The sequence below is a fragment of the Micropterus salmoides genome, unplaced genomic scaffold (assembly GCF_014851395.1).
Source record: "Micropterus salmoides isolate LMB-PRFRI ecotype aquatic unplaced genomic scaffold, ASM1485139v1 Ms_hic_scaffold_3, whole genome shotgun sequence".
Taxonomy (NCBI): domain Eukaryota; kingdom Metazoa; phylum Chordata; class Actinopteri; order Centrarchiformes; family Centrarchidae; genus Micropterus; species Micropterus salmoides.
This window is the reverse complement of record NW_024042261.1, coordinates 29,027,122-29,053,263: the sequence shown is the minus strand read 5'-3', so window position 1 is coordinate 29,053,263 and position 26,142 is coordinate 29,027,122. Positions and strand designations below refer to the sequence as shown.

The 26,142-nt window shown below is 39.9% G+C and overlaps 1 protein-coding gene across 1 annotated transcript in view; it reads left to right on the top strand.

Annotated features, from left to right (window-relative positions):
• The window catches only part of LOC119883121 (membrane-associated phosphatidylinositol transfer protein 3-like), a 133,713-nt gene that overhangs the window by 52,112 nt on the left and 55,459 nt on the right, over positions 1-26,142 (top strand). The window contains 2 exon segments of the mRNA XM_038693649.1: positions 9,054-9,124; positions 9,305-9,525. Of these exon segments, the coding sequence (XP_038549577.1) occupies positions 9,054-9,124; positions 9,305-9,525 (292 nt within the window).

Genomic DNA, 26,142 nt, shown 5'->3' with positions numbered 1-26,142 from the left:
TTTGAGTAGTAGCAGTAGTCTTGAGTGCAAAATTTTAGCCATCAGTGCAGTGTACACATAATAGTACAACCAGTAGTGCAGCAAACAGATAAGCAAAAGTAAAAAATTTTTTATATTTTTATATTTTTTGTATTGAAAAGCCTGATAGCCTGGTGGTAAAAATTGACCTTTAATTTTGTGGTACCTGCAGCCATGCTCCTGTATCGCTTGCCAGACAGTAACAAGGAGAACAGTCTGCACACTGGATGGCTGTGGTCCCTGATGATGCTGTGTGCCTTTAGTTGGCACATCTGATGGAAGATATCCTGTATGACTGGGAGTCTGCTGCCAGTGATATGCTGTGTCGCCTCTACTACTCTCTGCGGCTGTGGGCAGAACAGTTCCCCCTCCTCAGGAAATAGAGCCTAGTCTGACTAGCTTTCTTGGCAACACTGTCCGTGTGAAGTGTCCAGGATAGGTCCTCAGTGATGTGCAACTTGAAACTGCTCACATTTTCAACCTCAGCATCACCAATAAGGTTTGGGAGGTGTCCACCCCCCTGCTGTCTCCTGTAGTCTACTATCATCTATTTAGTTTTACTGAGATTAACAGTGAGGTCGTTGCCCTGGCACCAGCTGTTTAATGACGTCACATCTTCTCTGTAGGCTGTCTCATCATAATTTGTAATGAGGCCCAAGATAGTTGTGTCGTCATACATAAGTAGTTATGTGATCTAACTATCTAGACAATTGATTATATATGCTTTAAACTCTCAAATATGTCGATATTGACCTTTTAAAAATCTAGTAGCATTTGGGTGTACATACTGTGGAGCTTTTTGCCTCTGTTTTATTTCTGTTGCAGGTATACTGTGATGTTTAATATCATCTCTGAAATGAGTCACTAATAACCAGCTACAGCTATCCATTTGCTTAATGATCTCATTGCTTTTGATTTATTATTAGAGGGTAATAATAAAAGGTGAGAAGGAGAGTGGATCACATGATGATGTTGTGCAGGTCAAAACAGTGGTTTGTTTTACTGGGAAATCTACCTCTAAATAAAATCTGTGATCATCAGGAAACCTTGAAGGTGCAGCTGGACTACTCTGAGTTGTTGAGCAGTGGCACCCACTACCCTTTGATCTTGATATATTTGTCACTACCCTCTGCTCTCGATTATTCCTTCATTCCCTCTTTTGTTCTCCTCAGCTTTGCTAACCATCCATCCCCTCCTGGCCTCTCAGATCATTCACTTCCTTCCCATTACAGTGCCTCATCATGCTCTTATATCTCCCCCTTTCCATCTTCCTACATATATTTCTCCACAAGCCACAGGCGACTGTAAACACTTTCCCTCTCAATAGAGGCAACAGTGGAAACCTCAGTGACAGAGAGGAATGCCTGGAGCACAACTGCCCCTTATTTTCCACTGTACTCTTCATCTCTGCTCACTGACTTCCAGTGATCTAACATCAGAATCAGAGGGATCTTTATTGCCAAGTAGTATTTTACACATACGATGAATTTGCTTTGGTGATAAGGTGCTACACGTAGACAAACGTACAGTTGACATAAATGTATAAATATGGAATAAACAAATACAAGTCATGTAAGAATTATGTAAGAATAATAAAAGAATAAAGAAAAATAATACAAGTATTTGCAGAGAAAGAACAATGTGGAAGATATTTACATGTGCATTACTCCTGTTTGTGTTGTGCAGATGTATTGCAACAGAAGAGAATATTATGTAGATAAATATATAACTTGACAAAACACAAAAATATAGAACAACAACAATTAAAAATTAACAACAAATATGTGCAATGTGCCAGGTTTGTCCATGATATGAAATTAAATAAAATTAAATAATATTTACACGTCAGCCACATCGTCTTCCAGGCTCCCCTTCTGGTCACTATAAAAACACTCTTATCTGTATATTTATTTGGCGCTCTTTGCATCACTCTCTTTTTTCCACTTCATTCACTAACTGATGCTATGTATAATGTAGTCGAGTGAAATTAGCCACGTTAGATAACTGATTCAGGACTCTGTGAAACAAAAACTACCGACTTGGCTGCTTCCTTGGTGTGTGCTGCCAAGCTAGGACAACATTAGCTAAAATGGCTACGTCAGTGGAAGCAGACAATTATGAGGAGATGACTAAGTGATAAACCCTGCCAAACAACCCAACACAGACCATTTTTCCCTGGCAACATAATATATGGTGAGAATATAATTTCACACAAAGCGACCTGGAGAGAAATATATTCTATTGAAAGGGAGAATGATTTTCCATTTTCGATGGAGCACCCCAACTTTCTCTTTTGCATGCACCATGTAGCTCTTTTCAGAAACACATGCAGACAAAGAATGACAGGCAACATCAATTTAAGGTTCAAGACTCATCTGTATTCTGAACACTGTCTCCCTCTGGTCAAGACATTTTTAGCACACTGTGCTTGCATAGGCACAATCACCGTCTCACTTAAATTCCCATTAAGTGAATGTGCTTTCTTTCCTCCTTTTGGTCTTTCTCTTGAAAACAAAACTGATTATAGAGGCTTAAAAGCTGCGAAGACAAAAGCAATTTCTCTATAGAATTTTTTTGAGGGGAACAGCACCGTGCTGTATACCAAACTCATCTCCACATAGATTTTCTCCTGCTGATGTTTAACACTTGCCTCGACCCTTTAATGAAATTGAGCGATGTTGTTACTGTTATGTGCTGCAGCTACCGTGGTGACACAGTCAGTGTAGCACTTGCAGGATGAAATGGGTCAATACCACTGAATTAGATGTTATGTGTAGCATTTACTTAATTTCTCTAATTTCTTCATATTGCAATTCTTCTACTGCTACTTATGTCTGGCAGGTAGTTCATATGTTTAACAAATTGTAAAACCCTCTGAGAAAAGCTATAGCTACATAAATAGACAATACAAGATTATATTAAATACTGAAATGCCATCAATGAATAAATACATTTCACAACATGACTGATTTTCAATACTGCTTCTTCACTTTATTAAAATTAGTAATGACACATTTTGGTGTTTGCTATAAAATTCACTTCTTCAATATTTTTAAGTAATTTCACAAACTGGCTTGTACATAAATACGGAATATGTACATATAATAAATGCATTATGTAAATGATAAATACAAATGCAGGTTAGGCAACAAGTGGTGAAGCCAAAGTTAGGCTGAAGCATCACATGTTCAACCAATACATTTGGTCCGCTGAATTTCATAACTTTCTTGGTTATCAGCTTTACTCCTTTGTTGTGTAAAAGAAATAGGTCAAAATTGTCTTTCTTGTCAAGAGTTAGATGAGAAGATCGATATCACTCTTGTGTCTTATGTGTATATGAACCTACAGCCATCAGCCAGTTAGCTTTTTATCCAGTGTTTTTGGGCAGAATCTGGCAGATGCAGACAGTAAATGTCAGATCAGCACATCTCTAGGCATACGTACTGAGTGAGCCTCTGCTACCTCACTTTCCTGCGTATGTGTGTGTGTAAGTATGTGTGGAGTGTTTTAGCCGCAGCTTATAGAAAGGGAGCAGCTGGGATTGTTAGGAACAGACGGTGTTTGCGCGTGTGTCAGAATATATGTGTCTTTGAGACAGTTTATGTGCTGCTGCTGCATCGCCTTATGGTGTGTGTTTGTGTATGTGTACGGGGGTGGGGGGGGGTGGTCAGAAGGTTTGTCATACAGTGGAGCTGGTGGCGTCTCCTGGGGTCTTTTCACAGTAGGGCTACAGGACAGGCCCTGATGCCAACAGCAGTTAACAGATGGCTGAGCGTGTTTGCATGCCTGTACTGTGCCAGGGGTCAGGGGGGGCTGTTCAACCAGTCAGGAGACAGCATTCCTCCAAATGAGCACCCTAACCTGTTGCTACATATCAGCACACACTCTCAAATCACAACAAGCTGGTAATTGCAATAAAGTCACTTCAAAATAATATGAACCTGTTGCAGTGTGATTACCACTAATGATTTATTTATAATTACATATATTTACATAGATTATTTCTCACACATGTACACTAGAAGATGTTCATAATCAATTCCCACAAATGTAATCAGAGGCTTTGATCTTCATTATAAAATGTATTTTCATGTTTCTTAAAACCGTAACATGTCTTTTTGCTACAGAACTAAAGATTTAAAGGCAAAATTAATTAACAAGAAACAGCCAGTGCTGCTTTTTTCTGTGCACGTCTTTCTAGGAACACAGATAATTCACCATGATACTGTAGCCCTCTAATGAGTTGATTCACACTCCAGCAGGCAGGAAACATTTTGCTTGTTCATACTCCCAGGGAAGATATAAATCTGCAGTCTGGAAGCCAAACTTCCTGAAGATGAATGCAGTCTTTTTCCTCTCACTCTCATCCTCCTGCACTTGTTTTTTCTCCAATCTGCTCAATCAAAGATGATAAATGTGTAATGAAGAAAGAAGTGGTCGCGACCTGAGAAAAAGAAGATTCAGAGAGAGATAAACAGAAAACAAAAACTCTGCATGCTGGAGACAAAAAGAGAAAACGCTGAGTTTTATGGGAAAATGACATTTTAAATCATAGTTACACAGACAGAATGACACAAGAGGGATCCGAGCATGGATCAATACATCAATATTTGATTCTTTTTCATTCAGCTTCAGTAGACTTCTCTGTAGAGCCCTTCACAACCCTCTTTCTGGGGTCAATTTTCTCTTCCTCTGTCTCGTAGATAAGATATCTCTGACTGCAGAACGATAACAGATGCATTGATGCACTGTGTACCTGATGTGAGTGTGTGCCTGACTGGGTTTTAAGCCACTGGAAATGGCCATGGTGGCGCTGATTTATGGCACTGTCAACTTTCCACATTGTGCTTGCTAGGTTAGGTCATTTGTTGGGAGAGAGTGAGCGCAGGGTGAGAGCTGCTAAATACCACTAAGTGTCATGAAGCACATATCGACTGGCAAGACTCAGACCTCTCAGAGGAAATGCAAGAAATGAAAACAGAAAAGCAGATGGATTGTTAGAACCCCCTGCAGCAGCACAAATCTGATGTAGGAGAAAGAAGATTGGCCTTGTAACCACAGGAAGCTGGTTTATACCACTGAGGCACACCGACAGAAAGATGATTTTGTCAGTTTGCTCCAATATCAGACAAATCGCTGAATTCAGGAGTAGCTCAGCATGTGTGCAACTCACACAAATGATGAGGTGAGCAAAGCTCTGCTCTTTCCTCTGACTGTCTTTCCTACAATCTGCTGAACACAGCTGTTTGATGGCAGCCAGTACATCTTGTAGTACAATGCTATGTGTAAGATGCAGGGCTTTTTATATTGGCTATGTTTGAGAAAGTATGTGCTTGAATAGACTATGAAAGAAAGTCTCCGACTCTCTATAACCTCTAAATCTTCTGGGTCTGTATTTTGAATGGCTTCAGATGTCCGGTCAGGGACAAGGCATTGAATTGTTTTCTAGGATATTTATTGAACACTGTCAGTCGACACTCTCCACTTGTCCAGTTGTTGGTTGATGTATTACATTTACATTTACTCATTTGGCGGACACTTTTATCCAAATCGACTTACATTTGAGGAACAACATACAAGCATCAACAAAGCATCAATAAAGCACAAAATCTACAACTGACAATAGATAGTAGTAAGGGCAGCAATAATTACTTGTAAGAGCTAATAGCACGTATGGCATCAATGGGGTAAATACCTTAGGAAAAAAGTAAAAGTTAACAAAAAAGTGCAATCAATACAAGAGAACTTGTAAGGGGATAGAAGAAGAGCACAGGAAGTGCATGTTAGAGGTTAGGGGTTAGAGGTGTTATAAGAGAAAGTGTTCTCAGAAGAGATGAGTTTTCAAGAACTTCTTGAAGTTAGAGAGGGACGCCCCTGCTGAGATGGCATGTGGTAGCTCATTCCACCATCACGGTGTCACAGATGAGAACAGGAGGAGATTGGTAGGAATCAGGTCCAGTGGGCATGTAGTGGGACAGCTACGGGTCAGGAGTTCTGATACTTCGCTTTCCGTGAGAGCAGTAAATGAGGAGGAATGAAGTGCCACTGACCTTGGAAGACAGAGGAAATGGTTTTATACAACAGAACAGAAAAGCAAAGCTATAAATCAAGCATATTGAGCCTAAAGTAAATAAACCCTAATAATCAGCGAATCTGTACACAAAGCCTAGATAAACATAATCAGTAGCGAAGTCAGATTTTCACTTGAACATATATGATTCTATCACTTATTCTTATTAGCAGTAATGGGAAATATGAATTATTAAAATTGAATAAATGAAGCATTAGTTTAGACTGCACATAAATGAGATAGATCACTATGAAACTGGGAGGAACAGTGTACTAACATTATTAGCCTTCCAAAACCATAGAAAGGTTTGGCACTTTCAAATAGCTGCACACACAGACAACAGCAACAAGCAGCTTCTGAAAACACCAATTGATCTGTCTCTTAAACTGCAGTCACTTGAGCAAGTCCAACTCACCTGGCCTTTGAACACCAGCTACAGAGCTACCTCATTGAACTAAGAATCCTGGAAATGCTCTTGACAGGGGCCAGTGACTGAATCATGATCCATAAATGTAATGCTTCTTAGGGCTTCTAAAATCTAAAATCTCTACTGGTCTCAACAACAACAAGAATCAAATCAGTGTCATATATTTATACACCTGGCATAAAAAAAAATTTGACATTGACAAAACACACCAAGTACCAAGTAACACCTAGTAGGCTACTTGTGACTTCACTCCAGTGTTGTGCAAGTTACTTGAAAAATATCATCAATTACTCATTACACATTACTCATTGGAAAATGCATTACATTACTTTACTAATTATTCAACAGATTACATAATAAGTTACAGTACTCGTTACTTCTGTTTCTGAGCACAGCTACATCGCACATGCCTGCTAAGCAAGACAAGTGGAATCACACACTGTACAAACCCTGTTACATCTTTAAACAGGTCCTCTACTCTTCTGAATTTAACATGTGCAGAAATAGAAAACAAGGCATTGTGGTTTAACAAACTATCAAATGCTAGCCTTGGTTCACTGACTGTATACCCTTCTCTGGAAGTCCTGTCCCCACTGTGAAGCAGTGAGGTTAACACATCCTCCAACTCTCAATAAAACCTGCTAATTCCTAAATTTAGCCTTACCAGTTGCTAACATTAGCAAGCCAGCTAAGAAAACACAAATTTTAAATTAGACAACTTTGGAGATTCCTAGGAGACACATTTCTCCTCTCATAGTAGAGGCTAACAGGGCTAATAGAGGCAAATAAGCCAACATTAAAGTGTCAAAGTAACTGAGCATTAATGGGATCAGTAACTATAATGTTTTTACTGAATTTCAAATTGTAATCCCTTACACTACTCCTTTAAAAAATCATATCACTTTAATGTGTTACTGCCAAACTGTGCTTTACTTTGACTTGACCCTTTTGATTTGGTATGACGTGATGTCCTCCCCACCTCAAAAGATTACATTTATTTTAACAAGTCAGCACAGAATTGACACTTCATTTTCCTGACAATGAATATACTTTCAATCTATCTGACAGAAGCAATTCATATTACACAGTTGGAGGGAAATATGTGTTTTTCAGTCCATGGCAGCAGTCACCAGACAAACAAAAAGTAATTTATTTAAGACTTAACACATAACATTTAGGACTCTACTCTGGACTTGTTGGTCTTAACTTGAAACTTCACCCAAAGCATCATAGCCATGACTTGCAAAACAATGACTTTGTCCCACCCCTGTCAAATATCATATATAATTTATAATAAAAGATGGCTGCACTTAATGATTGGCTTTGTTATCAGTTAATCTGTGTATTATTTTTTAAATGAATCAATAAATGTATAAAATAGTAAAAATAATTAAGTAAAAAGATAATCAGTTTACAATTAAGTAAGAGAAAAGCCGCAAATCCGTAGATTGGAGAAGCAAAAATCAGAGAATATTTGACAAAATTTGCTTGGAAATTATTAAAATGGTGTTAAACAAGTACTAAAATCAATGACAGACTGCAGCTCTACAGTTATAGGTCTATCAATCCTTCCATTAAATCATTTGGTATCAAAGCCACAGTGATCTAGCCCCACAAATAAGTACAGTCACCTTCTCACATAAAGGTTTTTGTGCTTCCGACAATGTTCTCCCTCTCCTGCAGTGTTTGAGCTCTAAAATACCTTACAAGGTTTTTTTAGGAACATTTCTGCCCTAACTCCTTCTTTCAGAAAAAAGAAAACCTCCCTTCATTGATTTCCTGTTACTTTGTGACCAAAATAGTTCAGTGTGCTTAGTCCCTTGTGTGAGCTGTTCTAGACAAGCAAGCAGTCGGAGGCAGGCTGTGGGCTGGAAATAGAGTAGAAGGGAGATGACAGTGCGTGAGTCTGTGAGAGTCTCCCATGACAGTCGGTCCCAGACGAGGAGGACAAATAAACAACAAGCAACGCACACAGCCATGCCTTAAGCCCGGAGAGAGAAAATAGAAAGAGAGACAGGAGAGAGCTCAGGAATAAGATGACACAGCTAGCAGAGGCTTCCGGAGAGGGTAATGAGTTTGGCCAGCTTCCTGTGATATACTGCACCACACAGAGAGAGGGAGAGAGTCGTCATAGTTGGGATAGAAAATGTCCCCATTCCTTCATCTTTTGTCTCTAGAAAAGAGGTCTATCGTTTTTTCTTCATCAGAGGATCCTAAATCTAATTACGTGGCTATAGATGCTGCAGCAGAGAAACAACTGCAGTTCTGCTGTTTACTGTCAGTATTGATCTCTGAATCTTATGGTTATGCCATTTGAGCCTAAAGGTACATCATCACCCAGTTTGGAGTACGTATGAGGAGAGATGAAGAGGCATTAGTAACATTGACTATATTCACAAATCAATATCCATTTATGCTTCTGTTCTCGGTGCATCTGGGTGAAGTGGCTTCTGCAGTGACACTTTCTTTCCCCTTTTCTCTCTCTTTATTCTTCCCTCTTTCTGCCACTTCCTGCTTCCTCTTACTTACCCAATACAGAGGGTCTCTACCAGCTGGGTGGTCCACGATGTGCCCCTCAGAGCAGCATCGAAGGACTCGAGGACAATGAGGTAGGATAATTATGAACAGCCTCTCAGTATATACACCAGCAGCCAATAACATAAGTACCCAGTTGTGTTTCTTTCCATGCAGCTACACTGCTTTCACAAAATGCTGCCTCTATTCTTTCCCTTCCTTTGAGTGCCTCCTTTTAAGTGTCTCTTTTCAACCCTACGTGAACCCTCTTGCAGAGGAAATGTAAGACGCATGTGCTGCTGCTGGTGGTGCACGGGGGAAACATCTTGGACACAGCAGGCGGAGACCCCAGCACAAAGGCTGGCGATGTGGCCACCCTTGCCTCAGTGTTGGAGAAGGTGACGCGGGTGCATTTCAAGGCTGTCGCAGAACACGTGAGGATCAAGCTGGTGCCATGTCCAGCTGTGTGCGCTGAAGCCTTCTCTCTGGTGTCCAAGTGAGTGCTGTAGAACAAGGTGTCTCATAGGCCTCAATTTGTGTTTTAATTTAATGTAACAGGAAAAAAAATGGCCAATTTAAGTGTCATTTAAGCTGCCATTATCAGCTGCAAGTCCCCAACAGTGCTCCACAGACAGCTTACTGACGTAGTTACACTTGGGAGGCGTTAAGTTGTGTGCAGCTCAGAGAGATGGATGTATTTACACATTTTGACGATCTGCCTAGTTCAGCCAGGGACACGTCAAGTAATTGACCATTTATAGCAATGGTCATTCAGTAGATTTTGTAGAAAGGCTCTGCTCTTCGAAGGAGCTCTAAAAGAATCCAAGCAGCAACACAGATTCTGCTTGGAGAGCAAGGTGCTTGCAGGTGTAATTAAATTAATGATGGCAGAATTCCATTTAGCTGCTTATTTGTAGCTTTGGCAATATTGTTGATTTACATTCATGCTAATAAAGTTAGATTGAATTGAGTTGAATTGCTTCAGTTTCAGGGTCCTGGTATTGTGCTTTTCATGATTTACTATGACACTTGAATAGAACGGAACCATCGTTAATGTTATTATTAACACCAGTGCTTTTCCAGCTAATACATGTCTAACTGTGTTTATGCCTTGTATCTAACTGTATTTATGCCAAGTCAAAATGTCTGCGGTGTCTCAAAATATTTGCTGAGGTGTTATGGGCAACAAACGGTTCTTGGTTGCATTTCCACTTACTTGATATCAGACCAATCCAATCCGCCCAAGATGTATAAAATATTGTATCTCATCGTAGTTCGATTGAACCTGGTCCCACTGTCCTTCCCATTATATTTACTCGTTTGGCAGATGCTTTTATCGAAAGTGACTTACATTTGAGGAATAACATACAAGCATTAATAAAGCAAAAATACAGTAAAAGATCGACAAGTGACAATACATACTAGTAATCGCAGCAATGAATACTATTGAGAGCTAATAGCACGTATGGCATCAATGGGGTAAATACCTAGGGAAAGAAGTAATAGTTAACAAAGTTAATAGAAATAGTGCAATCAATACAAAAGAATAAGAGAATTAGAATAACAGGGAGAAGAAGAAGAGCACAGGAAGTGCATGTTAGCGGTTAGGGGTTTGTAGGGGTTTGACTGCACAAGCTGGAAGACCTACTAAGAGGGCATTGCAGTAGTCGAGGCGAGAGATAACTATGGCCTGTACATCTCTAACTGCATTTATGCCTTATTGATGCTTATTTGTTCTTCCTCAAATGTAAGAGATAACCATGGCCTGTACCACAAGCTAGGTGGCATACTGAGTAGGGTAGGGCCAGATTTTTCTTGTGTTGTATAGAGCAAAGCGGCACGACCGAGACAGCAGCAGCATGGTCTGAAAAGGACATTTGGTCATCAATCATGACACCCAAGTTTATCACCACCCTGGTTGGAGTGATGGTTGAGGAGCCAATTTGTAGTTTGACGTTATTGTGGATTGATTATATGTCCAAGAGACAGTCCAAGATCTGCACCGAGATGATTGGGTCGTCTGGCGGGAAGGATAAGTGGAGTTGCGTATCAAAGTGTAAAATAATTTTCTTGAGTCAGTGGCACTGCCAGTTCTGTCATTATAGAACACAGTTTTGGCAACACTGATGCTGGTTGTGACAGAGGATGGGGGCACAAGTGAGGAAAATGTGTTGAGGGGAGGTAGAGCAGATGCTGTGGCATATAAGACATATGGTGCTGGAACAGCAGGCTGTTCCTGTAGGCGTACCATGAACTGGGTGAAATAGTGGTCAGACTTGTGTAGAGGTGTGGCTGTTAGGCTTTCGGTGGCACAGATTCGGACAAGAACAAGATCAAGCACCTTGCCAGCTTTGTGGGTCAGGGGGCTGAGAACCTGTTCTAGATCAAAGGACTAATCAGAGATTGGAAGTCTGCTGAGTTTGATTTGTCTAAGCGAATGTTCATGTCACAGAGAGCAAGTAACTGACAGCCTGCTCTGGAATTGAAGACAGCAGTGTGTCTAGCTTGTCCACAAAGTTACCCATTTGTCCAGGTGGACGGTATATGAAAATCACAGAGACCTTTACCGGAGCGGACACCAAGACAGCATGATATTCAAAGGAGGCTTAGTGATTCGGTTGTAGTTGCAGATGCAGTTGTTAACACCCCCCCACATACTCCCTTTGAACATGACTGTTATTTGGATCATCTACTGATGATCTTTTTTGTTGATTGTTTGTTTTTATTTTGCTTATTTGTTGTTGTCTTTTAACATGTTCAATAAAGAGTTTTCAAAAAATTGTGAAAATTACGGAAATCTATTAGTTTTTATGATTTATCAGTCTCATGCTTCTGTTTATTCAACTGACATTTTCACTAGTGTGATAGACAGTTCTATTTACTATAAACCATTAATGAACAGACTACACAGAACCTGTCTAAGGAGCCGTTTGAGGAATCCGCCCTGTATGAATGCATACCTGCAAGAATTAGCATAGAGGCAAAAATGGTGGTTGGCAAAGTTAATCGAGAAAAAATATATTGACCAAAGACCCCTAAACAGACATGCAATGTTAATTAGTATGCTGATGACATTTCTCAGCCCCTGCAAGCATGTGGCCATGTGAAATATTTATCTCCTAACCTTTTTAAATGCTGTTGGTTTTAATTGTTAATTCTCGCCTTAACTACTGGACATTATACTTTTTCCACTGATCCTGATGCCCCTGCAAGAAGGATGATCTGTTTGTCTAATTAGCTGCTGTTACTTTGTATTCAGGTTTTCAGAGTGGAAGTTAATTGTGGATGTAATGGTAGTACCTCATTGATGAAGAGCAGTCAGTAGATGAGTCTTCCCTTATGATACATTTTACAGTATGGTCTACTTTTTAAGTCTTATTCTGTCAATCATCTCTGTAATGTAAAGTGGAAGACTGGAAGATATTTTTGAGATACAGGAGGTAAAGATATGTATTTGCTCTTTTTTTAGTCTTGTCTGCGGTCTTTGCAGAGAGCTACTTAAGCGTAACTAATGATTTCATTTCACATTTAATGTCACATGTCCCAGTGGTCACCAGTTTTATCTTTGACAGCGTCACTTAGTTTTCGCTGCTCTCAAATTATATGCTGAGGATGTTTTTGTCTGAATTGTCACTAATCACTGTGGCAGAGAGAATGTGTTTGGCAGTCAAGTCGAGGCTTCTGTCTGGTTTTGTGATTGACATTAGCAGGAGTGGGGTAGTGACTGGAAGCAAGACGAGTGTAAAGATATTTCAGTGCTTAGCTTTCACCACATACAGAGATAAAATATTAAAAACAACAACATCTCTATGGAACTGAGATGAACTGAGTAACAGGCAAATAAAAAAAAGGAATAAATAACTTAACCTGTAACTCAAAGGGGCAATATATAGTTTTCAGCGGCCACTAATGGTGAGGAACCAGGTCATACAGAGATCCCACAATAAACGTGGAAACACCGGCATGTGGCATGTTCCGGCCGTTACCACAAACATTCCCGACTCAGAAGCATATCAAATCCAGTGAGCTAGACTGAATATCATAATGAGATTGTTGCCACACTTTATAACAGTTAGACCGCAGTAAGTAACATTACTGTAGTGAATGGGTCTTTCACTGTGTTGTTGTCCTGCGCCATTATGTTGTATTACTGTATATAATGTGGGTCATGTAGGTTATGGAGACTGAGACGGTGGAGAAGCTGTGTACCTGAGTATCGGTAAAACGACAATAAATCTGAATTGAAAGTTATGAAGCAGTGATAGATACATGCTCACTTTAGCTGGCTGGCCTTCCTTACATCACTATAGGCTAGTATAAACAAATCGATTAACATTTGCTTTGTACCGTTACATAATTTCTTGCAGGCTAAAATCAACACTTTGACATAATACCGGTGGTACACAGGATAGTAATATGGGTTGCGTTATAAGATTCTCATTTGGCTGGACAGGCTTCAGTGAATAAAACTTAATCCTTAATGTAGTTTATGTTGGAGTCTGTGTTATGTGTTTATGGTGTTAGTGGACTGCATTTCATTAGCTGCGATGTTGTCGCTGTAGTTGGCGCACAGGGCTACATCCTGACCCGGTTCCTTCACATATGAAAGCAGAATAATGGCTGTTCCAAATAAGAGAGAAAACAGGCGTGTGGTTCAGTTCTAAGTGAGGGCAGAGCTCATTAACAAAAAGGAAGTAAAAAAGTGATTTATTAATAAGTAATTTCATTGAAAAACTACATTTAGCCCCTTTAAATAACTTAATGCACAAACCCAAAATATTATAAACAGATTTAGAATTGTATAATAAATTGCTTCCACATTTACTGATGGCTTTTTCAGAGGTGTGTCAAGCAAGCCAGAGACTCTTCTGGATGTCCTTCAGAACTTTTCAAATGAAAAGGCTCTTAATAAACTTGACATAAAGCATTGCTGAGATCTATTTCAGCACCAACCGCTATCAATTTATTTATTTTTATTTTTATGCTATCAAAGCAACTGGCCATGTGCCAGATACTATTGCTGGCGGGCCAGCTCTGGCCCGCGGGCTGCCTAATGCCAACCACTGCACTAGAGGGTGATCATCTGTGTCAAGAAGTATCCTCCTTATGTGCCAAGCTTTTGGTATTGTTGACTAAGATCTAATGTCCATAATTCTTTGAGAGCCCCCTCGAAGAGCAGGACTGTATAACCATATTCTATAAATGGTACTTTCCTTGACATAAGTGTCTCTGAAACTGAAACCTATTTTTCTGTCCTTTTGTTGATATCATGTATATTCTATCTTTATTCATTCATTTATTTACACTGAACAAAATTATAAAGCACATGGCTTACGGTAGAGAAATAAACACTCAATTCACGGGCAATTCACTGGTGGACATTCCTGCAGTCAGCATGCCAATTGCACGCTCCCTCAAAACTTGCGACATCTGTGGCATTTTGCTGTGTGATGGAACTGCACATTTTCGAGTGGCCTTTTATTGTGGCCAGCCTAAAGCACACCTGTGCAATACCCATGCTGTCTGATCAACATCTTGATAGTTCACACCTGTGAGGTGGATGGATTATCTCGGCAAAGGAGAAGTGCTCACTAACACAGAATTTGACAGATTTGTTAATAATATTTGAAAGAAATAGGCCTTTTGTGTACATAGAGAAAGATGTTTTGAGTTCAGCTCTTGATGAATGGGGCAAAAACAAAAAAATTTATTTATCATTATTGTTACTGATTTTTTTATAATATCAATTGAAAATCCAGAAGGGAGGTTTCACTATAAGTCCTTGGGGGTCTTTGCTTTAATTTCTATACTAGGTGATATCTAGTATGGGAAACCAAAGTTGGACCAAAATTCAGCTCATTAATAGCCTGTTGAAAATTTCCTAAAAAACAATTAAAAGTGAATTTATACAGTAAATAATAGGCCTATAGTTTTTGCACTTCAGTGAAATTGAACAAGGCTTACGTATGACCAGATGGCTCTAGGTCCTCAACATACTTTCACAATATGTGCAGTCAGTAGGCATTCATACACACCCACGCAGCAACAAACACAACACTTATTCAACTACACTTTTGTCAGTTAACAGTGTTTGCTCTAATGACAGTGTTGGACTTGTGGGTGTGCGGAGCCTCATTTATTTGTGTGCCAATATAAACATCAGTGGAATAGGCAGTCCCGCGGGAAGGAATTGCTGCTGTGTGGGTAATTTACTCTCATTCTGGGTAACAGCTTGGCTGAAAATTGCACCACAGAGTGGAGGTGGCAAAATCTATTTAGTGCCTCAAAGACAAACTTTCACATAAACACACCACTTCTGAGTGCTTGATAGTTGCTTGTATACTGTATGATGTCCCAATAGAGAATGAGCATGTCTTTTAGCTTTTGTTGTCCTTGTTGCCATGTGTGGAAGGCCTGCTGTGCTCTGGGGTGCTCTGAGCGGGTATTATTAGCTCTGCCTGCTAATGAACGTACCTGGGAGTGCTGGCTAGGAGCTGGGTGTCAAGACTACACAAATGCGTAATCCATAAACACACTCACACAAATACATCCCACACAAAGAAAGCACACTGAATGTGTATTATTGCACCATAGCACATCCAATTAACAGCAACAGTGAAAAGGCTCCCAAATTGATTTCCTCTCAAAGCCAACGCACCGCCTTTGTCACAGCGTGAAGAGACAGAAACATATTAAAAACTTCATCTGAGCAGCAGGAGAGAAACATAAAATAGATTCCTATCTCAGTAAATTCAGTGTCATTGTACAGGATCGGTTTTCTGTCAGGGTATACTGAGGAGGAAGAGGAGGAAGTCCTCTTGTCTGTGTGCACAGCAAGTGACCATAGTTCAGGGCGATAGAGACTCATTATCCTGGCCCTGGGTGGCTGTGGACGTGCCGCTACTGTTTCTGGGCCCCCCTAATTAAGAAGACTATGCAGAGGCACATTGCTGTTCATGTTAATTGTGCAAACGCTGTGCAGTGCTAAGCCAGCCATTAAAAAACGAGGAGAGCAATTAAGAATCTGACAGACTTCAGAGATTTCAGTTTGACATTATATGGTGAGAGGCAAGAGGGTGAAGGGACAGTATAATAGAGTCTATCTCAAGGTTATGCTGCTTGAGATGAGGCTGATTTGAGGTTTAATCGGCTCTCTCGGCCTTATCTTCTCCCCACTGTTGTTAATGGATCTCTTCATCATTGCATTACCATGAAACCTTGAGGATGACTTCTGTACATCTTTCAGTATAGACTAGTATCGTAATTACCCTTTCATTGAGTAAGTCTCTCACAGTGTTTCTAGAAAATTTAACATGATAATCACAGGCAAAGTGATAAACTGCAAAACCCTCTAAAAGATGAAGGATAACCTGACAGCCCTTCTAAACCAAACTGTCGCTCACAAAGCAGCAAATAAGGCTTTTTCTGTCATGTAAGTGAGTCTTTCAGAGACATGCACTTCAATGACACCTCAATATGACCTCAGCATACTCTCAATCAATATTGCTTGCATTTTACTAATGAGAGCATAGAAATGTGAACGGGGTAAATGCCACCGCACGTCAGCGAATGACTCACATAACAGTGGCAGACTCGACATGAGGCACTCCTCTGCCAGTCAGGGCTCGGTTGATGTGCCTCTTTTAAGGAGCAAAGAAGCCTTTTTGGATGTTCTTAAATAAGGTTTTAAATCTACAGTCATATACTAGAAAATCCTATAGCGCACCATCTGTTTCTGATGGCAAATACGCTTTCCAGTTTTAGATCAGAGCCACTAGTATACAGATCACAAGCATATTAAAGGAAATTACTTAGGATTATTAAGATTAATGATAGCCATCAAATGAAGATGGGATTTGGATGGTTTGGTGGGGCAACCTTTTCCAAAGCACATGTTTGTATAGACGAAGATGTTAATGATCGCCTCAAATTAATTAGGACCATTTATTCTGAACAGAGAATAACCTTTAGCCCTCGAGGACGTTATACCTTCAAACTGCCTCAGCAAATAAATCAGAGAACAGTTTGGCTCATTCACATCCACGCACACAAACAAAAACAAAATACACAAAATAATTTATGTGCACTCTTTTGAATGTAAAACAGTGGCTGCTCTGTGATAATTATACTAACAAGTCCTTGCATAATCTAGTAATTATGCAACGCAAATAATGAGTCTCACCTGACATTTGTTGAGCAATGCAGCAAGTGTTAAACCTCTGTTCCTGTCCTGTGACTTGTGAACCCTGTTCAGGGGTAGAGCTATGCTTGGAATATTAATTGGAGCTTTTTGTTTTGAGTTCTCATTGAGTAACTGTGTGTTGTGGAGAGTGTGTGTGAGCAGCAGTTGTTAACAAGACTAATAAGATCAAGGTCAACTGACTACAAAGCTTGGAGCAAACCCTCTGTGGCATTTGGGGATGTTGAGATTTCTTCTGTTCCAAAACTAAGTAAACAGGCACCTGATAAACAACTTATTGTGGTTTAAATTTATGAGGTGACTTGATGGGATTTTTTTGCACAGCATGTCTTCCTTCTAGAGCAATATGTTACCATCTCTGTGCTTGAATTGTCTGAGCTGAATATTTTAAACAGCAGTTATTGTAGAAACTTTGTGCAATACCGTTCCAGCGCCACCGAATATATTATTAAGGTTTTCCTTTTTTCCAGTTTTCTTACAAATCTGCATGGAAGCGACTTAAAGGGTTGAATCTGTCTCAAAAAGCTGCCCTCGAGGACAGCGTTCATACGGTACCAGATTTGACACTGCAGAGGCAAACAACAGAGACTTTAGGTGATCTCTCTATAGTTTTCTGCTGACAGCTACACATCAGAGCCACATCCTGGGATTTGACTCCCCTCAATGCTGTTTATTCATAGCAACTATTCCAGTTAGAGACTCTCAGAGTGAAACTGCAAGAGAAACTAACTGTGCAAATAATCAAATTTTAATCACGATTTCGATTTTGGCTTCCAACAAGTATAAAAACAAGTTAATAGAATTAAAGTGATTATTGTGCTGTATGCTGTTTCACAATAACTCTTTTGTCTTGTGTTACATATCCAGTGCACCTTTTCCTTTACTCCCTAAAAGCCCAAACTCGCTTTCATCTAGGCTGTTGCATGATTAGTTCAGCTGGAGCCAACATGACAAGTTTATAAATCGGCAGCCATACCAATGTAAACCCTGCTACTGCTGAATGATGGCAACTAAGCAGGTTTGAGCTTGGCCAGTACCTGGATGGGAGACCTCTTGGGAAAACTAAGTTGCTGCTGGAAGGTGAGGTGTTGGTAGGCCAGTAGGGGGCAACCTTCCCTCTGGTCCTAATAATAAAGTCCTAATGGTGCAGTGTTGGGGACATTGTGCTGTAGGAATATGAAGGTCTTTTTAATGCAAGCAAAAAAAAAATGTTTTGAGAGCATATTTATCGCACTGCAATCACAAATTAAGTTTGTAATTAAAAATAAACAGGCCATTTTCCTTGCAAGTCAGAAAGCTTTGCAATTTAATAAGTTTTGCAAGTGAGAGAGTTTTGCAAGTTGAAAAGTTTTGCGGGTCAAAAAAGGTCTAAATAACAGATTCTATTGGTGGTTTGACTGACCAATCATGGGTTTGCATCGAAGGCATGGTCACGCCCACAATCCCCTTGCTCCGACCACTTTCTGGAGACGGAGCTGTAGCGTGTACAGGTTAGATGGAGGTAAGTTGACGTTGTGTCGCTCATTTCAATAGAAATGCTTTTTAAATGCAGTATGGCATGATTTAATGATTATTTATATTTACTGTTGGCAAGGTTACGGAGTCTATCGCTGTCTCCTTTTTTAGAATGACATGTATAACAGTTAGCTAACGTTAGCCGTCTTGGCATGAAGCTTGACTGGCAGTGCATTTGTGCACTCAGACATGACTAGCATACAATCACATTATGTTAGCACAGCTTGGCATTGCTTAATGCTGGCTAATTTGCTAATTAATGAGCTAACCTTACATGCTGCTGCCGCCACAGTGGATAATGAGGACATCCAGTGCTGCACTTCTTCATAGGGAGGGGAAAAGAAACTGAAGTCAAGCCAGCCTCCACTTCGAAAACGACAATCAAGCCAGCCCTCGCGCTGTTTTGCGATGCGTGTTTTTTCTAGGCATTACGGTAACATCGTGTTGCAGCACATTTCAAAATAAAAGTGAGCTTCTGCTGAACAAAATGCAATTGATGTGGCAGAAATGATTGAATAAATAAATAAATGCTTAAGACACCACAAGTATCTAAAGAAAATATTACGTTCTCACAGAAAGCTTACTACATTCAGCCAAGATTCGAATTCATGTAAAAAGAAAACTTTCTTCTTCTACTTGAAAATGTGTAATATTTTCACTGAATTTCCTGATTTCAGTTTGATGTAAAAAGGAAACTTCCTGTTTCCACTAACTCATTTTAACTCATTTACAGCAGTGGACGGCAAGAGGCAACCCATGGGCCAAATTAAAGCTATCATTGCAAGACTCCAGCAAGATGAGAGGAGGTGGACTGTGTTTTTACATCGATTACTCTTGGTGCTCAAACGCAGTCAAGATGGATGTATACGTGTATGTAGGCTATTTATATACCCTATATTATATATTATTATAATTACTATATTACCATATTTTAATATAGGCCTACACTTAAATATATGTTGTGTGTGTATCATGAATGAACTACAAATTTCGTTTTGTTATGCAGCCTAGTGCTGTAAAATGACTAATAAACAACCTTGTACCTTTTCTCTAAACCTATGAAAGTGTCTCAGTCAAAATGTAATTCAATGTTTGTAACGTTGATATATTATTGTCGCACATGTTGACATCCTTGGAGGTATACAGATGAAATAACGTTTAATTAAAAAACAGTGGACCTATAATGTAACATGGTAGTAAGAGCAGGGAACCTGAGGGCTATGCCTACAGAAGCTTAGAAACGAACAACAGAACAACCAGCTGACCAAGATGAAAGACAGAAAGGGGTAAAAACATATAAGGCCTACACAGTCGACTACTAGTAGGCCTATAAAAGAGGTATTGGCTTCTGATCCTCAAACTTGAGACCTCTATTAAAATGAATGAATTATCAGGATGATTCTTTTGTGGCTGTCCACCTCCACAGTTTGTCCAGCTAGAACAATTAATGATGATGGTAATCTGTCCAATCCAATGACACTGTCACAGTCTTTGTTATTGTGACTTGTTTATTGTAGAAATGGAAATCTAGTATGAGCAGAGGTGTGTGTGTGTGTAACAGTAAACAGAGACTGGGGCTATGTTGTTTTCTTCATTTGTTAAAAAAGGTCTTATGTTGTGTGAGTACCCTGACAATCATCTTTGAAATTTTAACCTTGTCTTTTGTAGATCCAATGTGACATGTGTGAAAGGTGGGTCCATGAGCAGTGCCTTGCTATGGACACCAGAGACCTGAAGAAAGCAAGAAAATCAAAGTGGAATTGCTCTGTGTGCCTGTAATACATCGCATCCCACCAATATATCTTGTATGGACAAGGAAGTAACGGGAATAAAGAAATGATCCAAGATACACACATATGCACATTCTGAACAATTACATATTTTTTTTGTAATATATACAAATAGCCTACTTTTATGTTATAAAGATGTTTAATATTTTGTCTATACATATATATGGAAAATAATGTGCAGTGTCTGTGTGTTTATATGTGTGTGTGTATATATGTGGAAATGTTTATATGTGTATACATTTTGAAAATGGACATGAGACTGCTTTGATATTGGCTGACTGTTATTCTCTGGTGGTCACTTGAAGAGGACACTTTCAAGGGCTGTAACTTTAAAAACCTACATCAGATTGCTCTGATATTGACAGAGGGTCACCCTGAGGTGGTCTGCTGTCACTGTGAAGTGAAATGAGTCAGTGGAAACAGGACGTTTTCTTTTAACATCCATCTGAAATCAGCAAATTCAGTGAAAATATTAGACAATTTCAAGGGCTGTAATATTAAAACCAAACATCAGATTGCTCTGATATTGGCAGAGGGTCACCCTGAGGTGGTCTGCGGTCACTGTGAAGTGAAATGAGTTAGTGGAAACAGGACGTTTTCTTTTAACATCCATCTGAAATCAGCAAATTCAGTGAAAATAGACATTTTCAAGGGCTGTAATTTCAAAAAACTACATCAGATTGCTCTGATATTGACAGAGGGTCTCCCTGAGGTGGTCTGCTGTCACTGTGAAGTAAAAAGAGTTAGTGGAAACAGAAGGTTTTCTTTTTACATGAATTCGCATCTTGGCTGAATGTAGTAAGCTTTCTGTGAGAATGTAATATTTTCTTTAGATACTTGTGGTGTCTTAAGCGTTTATTTATTCAATCATTTCTGCCACATCAATTGCATTATGTTCAGCAGAAACTCACGTTTATTTTGAAATGTGCTGCGACACGATGTTACCGTAATGCCTAGAAAAAACACGCATCGCAAAACAGCGCTGGCTTGACTGTCATTTTCGAAGTGGAGGCTGGCTTGACTGCAGTGAGAGGAAGGGAGAAGGGAGAAGCCAGCCAGACCAAGAGACATCCGGCAGGGTGAAGATGCTTCCTAAGCTCTCTGCAGCCCTCTGGCCACCATGCTGGACATGGCTGTCACCAATGGTCCCACTGCAACTATGGGTGTAAAATAAATTAGTGTAATAAATTCTTCTATCATTCTATACAGTAAAAAGGCCTGTACACGCTACAGCTCCGTCTCCAGAAAGTGGACGGAGCCCTCGGAGTGAGGAGATTGTAGGCGTGGCCATGCGTTTGATGCAAACCCATGATTGGTCAGTCAAACCACCAATAAAGTAGTAGTAGTAGTTTGCAAGTATGTCCAGCTGCAGACCGCAGACAAACGTGACTTCCAAATATGGTTTGTCCCAGAAGACACAAAAAGTGATGACGTTCATCTCGGCTTAGGTACATGATGAACTTTAAATTCACTTATGAGAAGTTTTTAGGCAAGAAATCAACTATATAGATTTCGAATATCGGCAGTTTTACGAAAATTGGTGGCTAATCGGAAATGTGTTCAAACGTTTTCGGAGTTGAGAAGCTCCACAAGTGCCGACCATAGTGCCGACGGGTGTTATATAGCTGCAGTAACGTTACCGGAGGCTGCACAGCAACACAATGGAGGTTAACCCTACCGGCCGACTTTAGGCACATACCCTTGTAGGGGTATGGCCCTTTTTTTATTTAACAACTATGCGTGGGCCGAGTGCCGAGCGGTCGAGATAAACGTCATCACGTTTTGTGCGCAGTGGCTTCTGGGACAAACCATATATGGAAGTTCAACTTCCGTCACGTTTGTCATACAGTCTATGGCTGGACCCTTCTCCCTTTTTGACTTGCAAAACTTTTCAACTTGCAGAGCTTTCTCACATGCAAAATGGTTGAACCTGCAAAACTTTCTGACTTTCAAGGAAAACTTTTTAACTTGCAAAACATATTAACTTGCAAAACTTTCTGCCTCACAAGGAAAACTTTTAAACTTGCAATCAATATGGACAAATTAGCAATTAAAACTTTTTTTTGCTTGCATTAAAAAGACACAAAAATACCTTCATATAGGAGACGCCGTCCTTCAGATGAGACATTAAACCGAGGTCCTGACTCACTGTGGTCATTAAAGATCCCATGGCACTTGTCGCATAGAGTAGGGGATTCCCCGGTGTCATGGCAAAATTCCCAACCTGGCTTTCACCATCTGGCCATCTAATCATCCCTCATAATAATTGGCTCAATGTTTCCCTCCCTCTCTGCCTCAAGCTTATGTGTGGTGAGCGTTCTGGTGCTAAATGGCTACTGTCCATCAGCCAGGTGGGTGCTACACATTAGTGGTGATTGAGGTGAGTCCCCCCCCACTTCACTGTGAAGGGCTTTGAGTTTCCCTGATAAAGTGCTATATAAATGTAATGCATTATTATTCTCAATATTATTATAAATGCTACAACATGCCAGTCACCATTATTAGCTTAAGCCTATGGCATTTTACACTGCATGAATTAGCGACTGGTACTCTACTCATAGCTTAACAATTTACATATTATTAGTTCTTGTACGAAACCCAGTGTGTTAAGCCTTGGTTTACCTGGTCCGTGCTTGTAAAATATTCACAGTGTCCTCGTCTTCTAACGTATTATCGCATTTATATTTTTCTCTCCGTTGGTTTAAGTCACTGCTTCTCCTGACAGAACACCACAGTTGAATTTCAGCGTTATGTAACGTAAACAGGTGTCATCAACTCGAGTAGTTCACCTGACACCTGCTCTGCTCCACCTTGTGTACATACACACACACACATACACACACACACACACACACACACACCTACACACACGGAATCCCGTCAACCCAGTGCTGCTGTCTAAGATGCTGTTTAAAGTTAATAATATTCGATTAGGCTACTATTTCTTATTTCATGGGCTATTTGGAATAGTGCATAATCATTATTTTTTTAAATGACGCAGTCAATCAGTAATTGTTTGCCATTATCGAGCAGCCCGAAAACTACCCTAACAATGAGTTCATAGAACATGTAAAACACAAGTTCATTGAGCTCTTTCTGTTAAAAAATTAGATTCATAAGAAAACCTTATTTTCCTGCCAAGCATTATAATATAGTATAAGCTAGAGCAGACTGAGTGCAGCAACCTTGCTGCTGCAGTGGCAATTTTGTTGGTGATGAGCAAATTTTCTCTGCCTTCACTGAGTAATTTTATGACTCACGACGAAGCTGGCAAGCTATTGTGCCTGCGTGACCATCTCAAATATCATATTTACTGCTGTTCTCTGTTATTTCCCTCACACATTTACATGGCCATTGGATTATAACAATTATAATGTGATTAAGGCAATAAAACAAAGGCAGAGCCCGAAGTTCTTTGATTATAACTGACGTTTGTACACCTTGATTAAATTTTTTATGCTGTGGTCAAGTTGCACAGCTGATTTGTATGTATCATCTTACAAACTTGTGGGTGTTCTGTTATACGTCTCTATTTGTAGATATTTTGAAGAGTGAAGTTACTCTAGTCAATTGCTGGATGTCACAAAGCAGCTTCTCTGAAAGACAGGAAAATACAACATTGAGAGTTTCATTTTCTACTCATTTAGCCAATTTTGCTCACTAAATGTTTTCAAATATGTATGCAAAATAGGAGGTACTTTTGCTGAAATACATGATTTTATTCTTTTGTAGTGGCTGTGTATATCTAAATATGAAAATGATTGGAAGATTTACTTCATATCATTATGTTAATGGTGATTGTAAAAGTAATTCATTAAGCATTACAATATTAAATTAATAATAGCAGTCACCCATCTTTGGAGATATTTATCAGACATTTTCCTAATTTAGAGATATGGTAATTTTTTTGCATACACATGCAGGAGTTGAGCTAAGCCAAGCTCACTATTCGCCATTTCTCCAGACAAACATAAAAAGAGAATAGATTTTCTGACTTACGCCTACTTATAATTCTCACTATCCCTCGAAAGGCTCATTCTGCAGGCTTTGTTTTTGTGATACCTTGTGGCACATGGCAGCTCCGTGTGGTGAGATGGCATTTTTGTTGGTCTCACACACTTTTTTTCTCACCTACACTTGTTTAATATTTTGCTGACTTGCCTTGAACTCGACTTGGACCAGCTGGGAGAAGAGGTGCAGCAGGGGGCGTGTCAGCAGCAATCAAGGGCACAGTGCAGCTCCTGTGTCAAGTAGTGCTGGTGTTTTTTGCTTTCATCACCCACCGGCTCTAAGTAGGTCAAAGCCACAAACTACAGTTGTGTGATTTTTGTGTAATGTGGCTTTTAAAGCAAAACACATACATATATACAGAGCTGGTTCAAAGGTTTACTCACCATTAAGTTTAAGATAAGTTTGATAGTTTGATTCTCTGTGTGCTATGATGTTGGCAGTTGAGATAGTGGAAGTGGCTTTATCCGCTGTAGATGTTGTAGACTGGCGGGTGAACACTGTTGTGCTGGGAGCACAGCAATCACATCTACTGTGTCTTTTCTTCCCAAAAGGTTTCCACAAAGCCTTCAGCATGGTATTTTATAATTGCAACAGATATTGGCCATGGATGCTATAAACATGTGGTAGTGCAGAATTGTGGCTATAATTTTTTTTTTTAAAGTGATGATGATGGAGCTGGATGATTTTTTCAGAAGAAGTTCTCAAATTTGCAAAGTTTTATTTGGATAATTAAAAGTGCTTTGGTCCTGAAAATAGGATTATAATGAAAGTTTACACAGCCATGCAGTCAGTATAAGCAATGGGAAGTGTAAGTAAAAGGCTTAATCTGGGGAAATGGGAAATCCACAGTCAGTGAAGGATCATTAAGTTGCTCTGTCCCGAATTGTTACCAGACTGGTAGCCAGAATCCATTTGTCCTTTTCTGGGGTATCGTAACCATGGCAACACAATGTTTGGCTCTAATTAAACAAGGTTCATAAACCCTCAGAGAGACAATAGTAGCTTGGTGTTACTGGAAAACAAAAAATCATGCCACTCCTGCTATATAAGCAAAACAACAAGAACTTCGCCCATGTTTTGAGAAATGCATTTATTTACTTACTTAGTCAGATTACATTATGAGATTGATATTACTTTTAACAAGGCCAGATTGTGTTTAGATTCAATTCAGTTCAACTTTATTGTCATCATACAAACAACGAAACATAGTGTTATCACTCCAAGATACTGCCATCAATCCATCCATCCATCTTCATCCACTTATCCGGGGTCGGGTCACGGGGGCAGCAGCTCCAGCAGGGGACCCAAAACTTGTCTTTCCCGAGCCACATTAACCAGCCCTGGCTGGGGGATCCCGAGGCATTCCCAGGCCAGTGTGGAGATATAATCTCTCCACCTAGTCCTGGGACTTCCCCGAGGCTTCCTCCCAGCTGGATGTGCCTGGAACACCTCCTTAGGGAGGCGTCCAGGAGGCATCCTTACCAGATGCCCAAACCACCACAACTGGCTCCTTTCGACACAAAGGAGCAGCGGTTCTACTCTGAGCTCCTCGCAGATAGCCGAGCTTCTCAGCCTATCTCTAAGGGAGACACCAGCC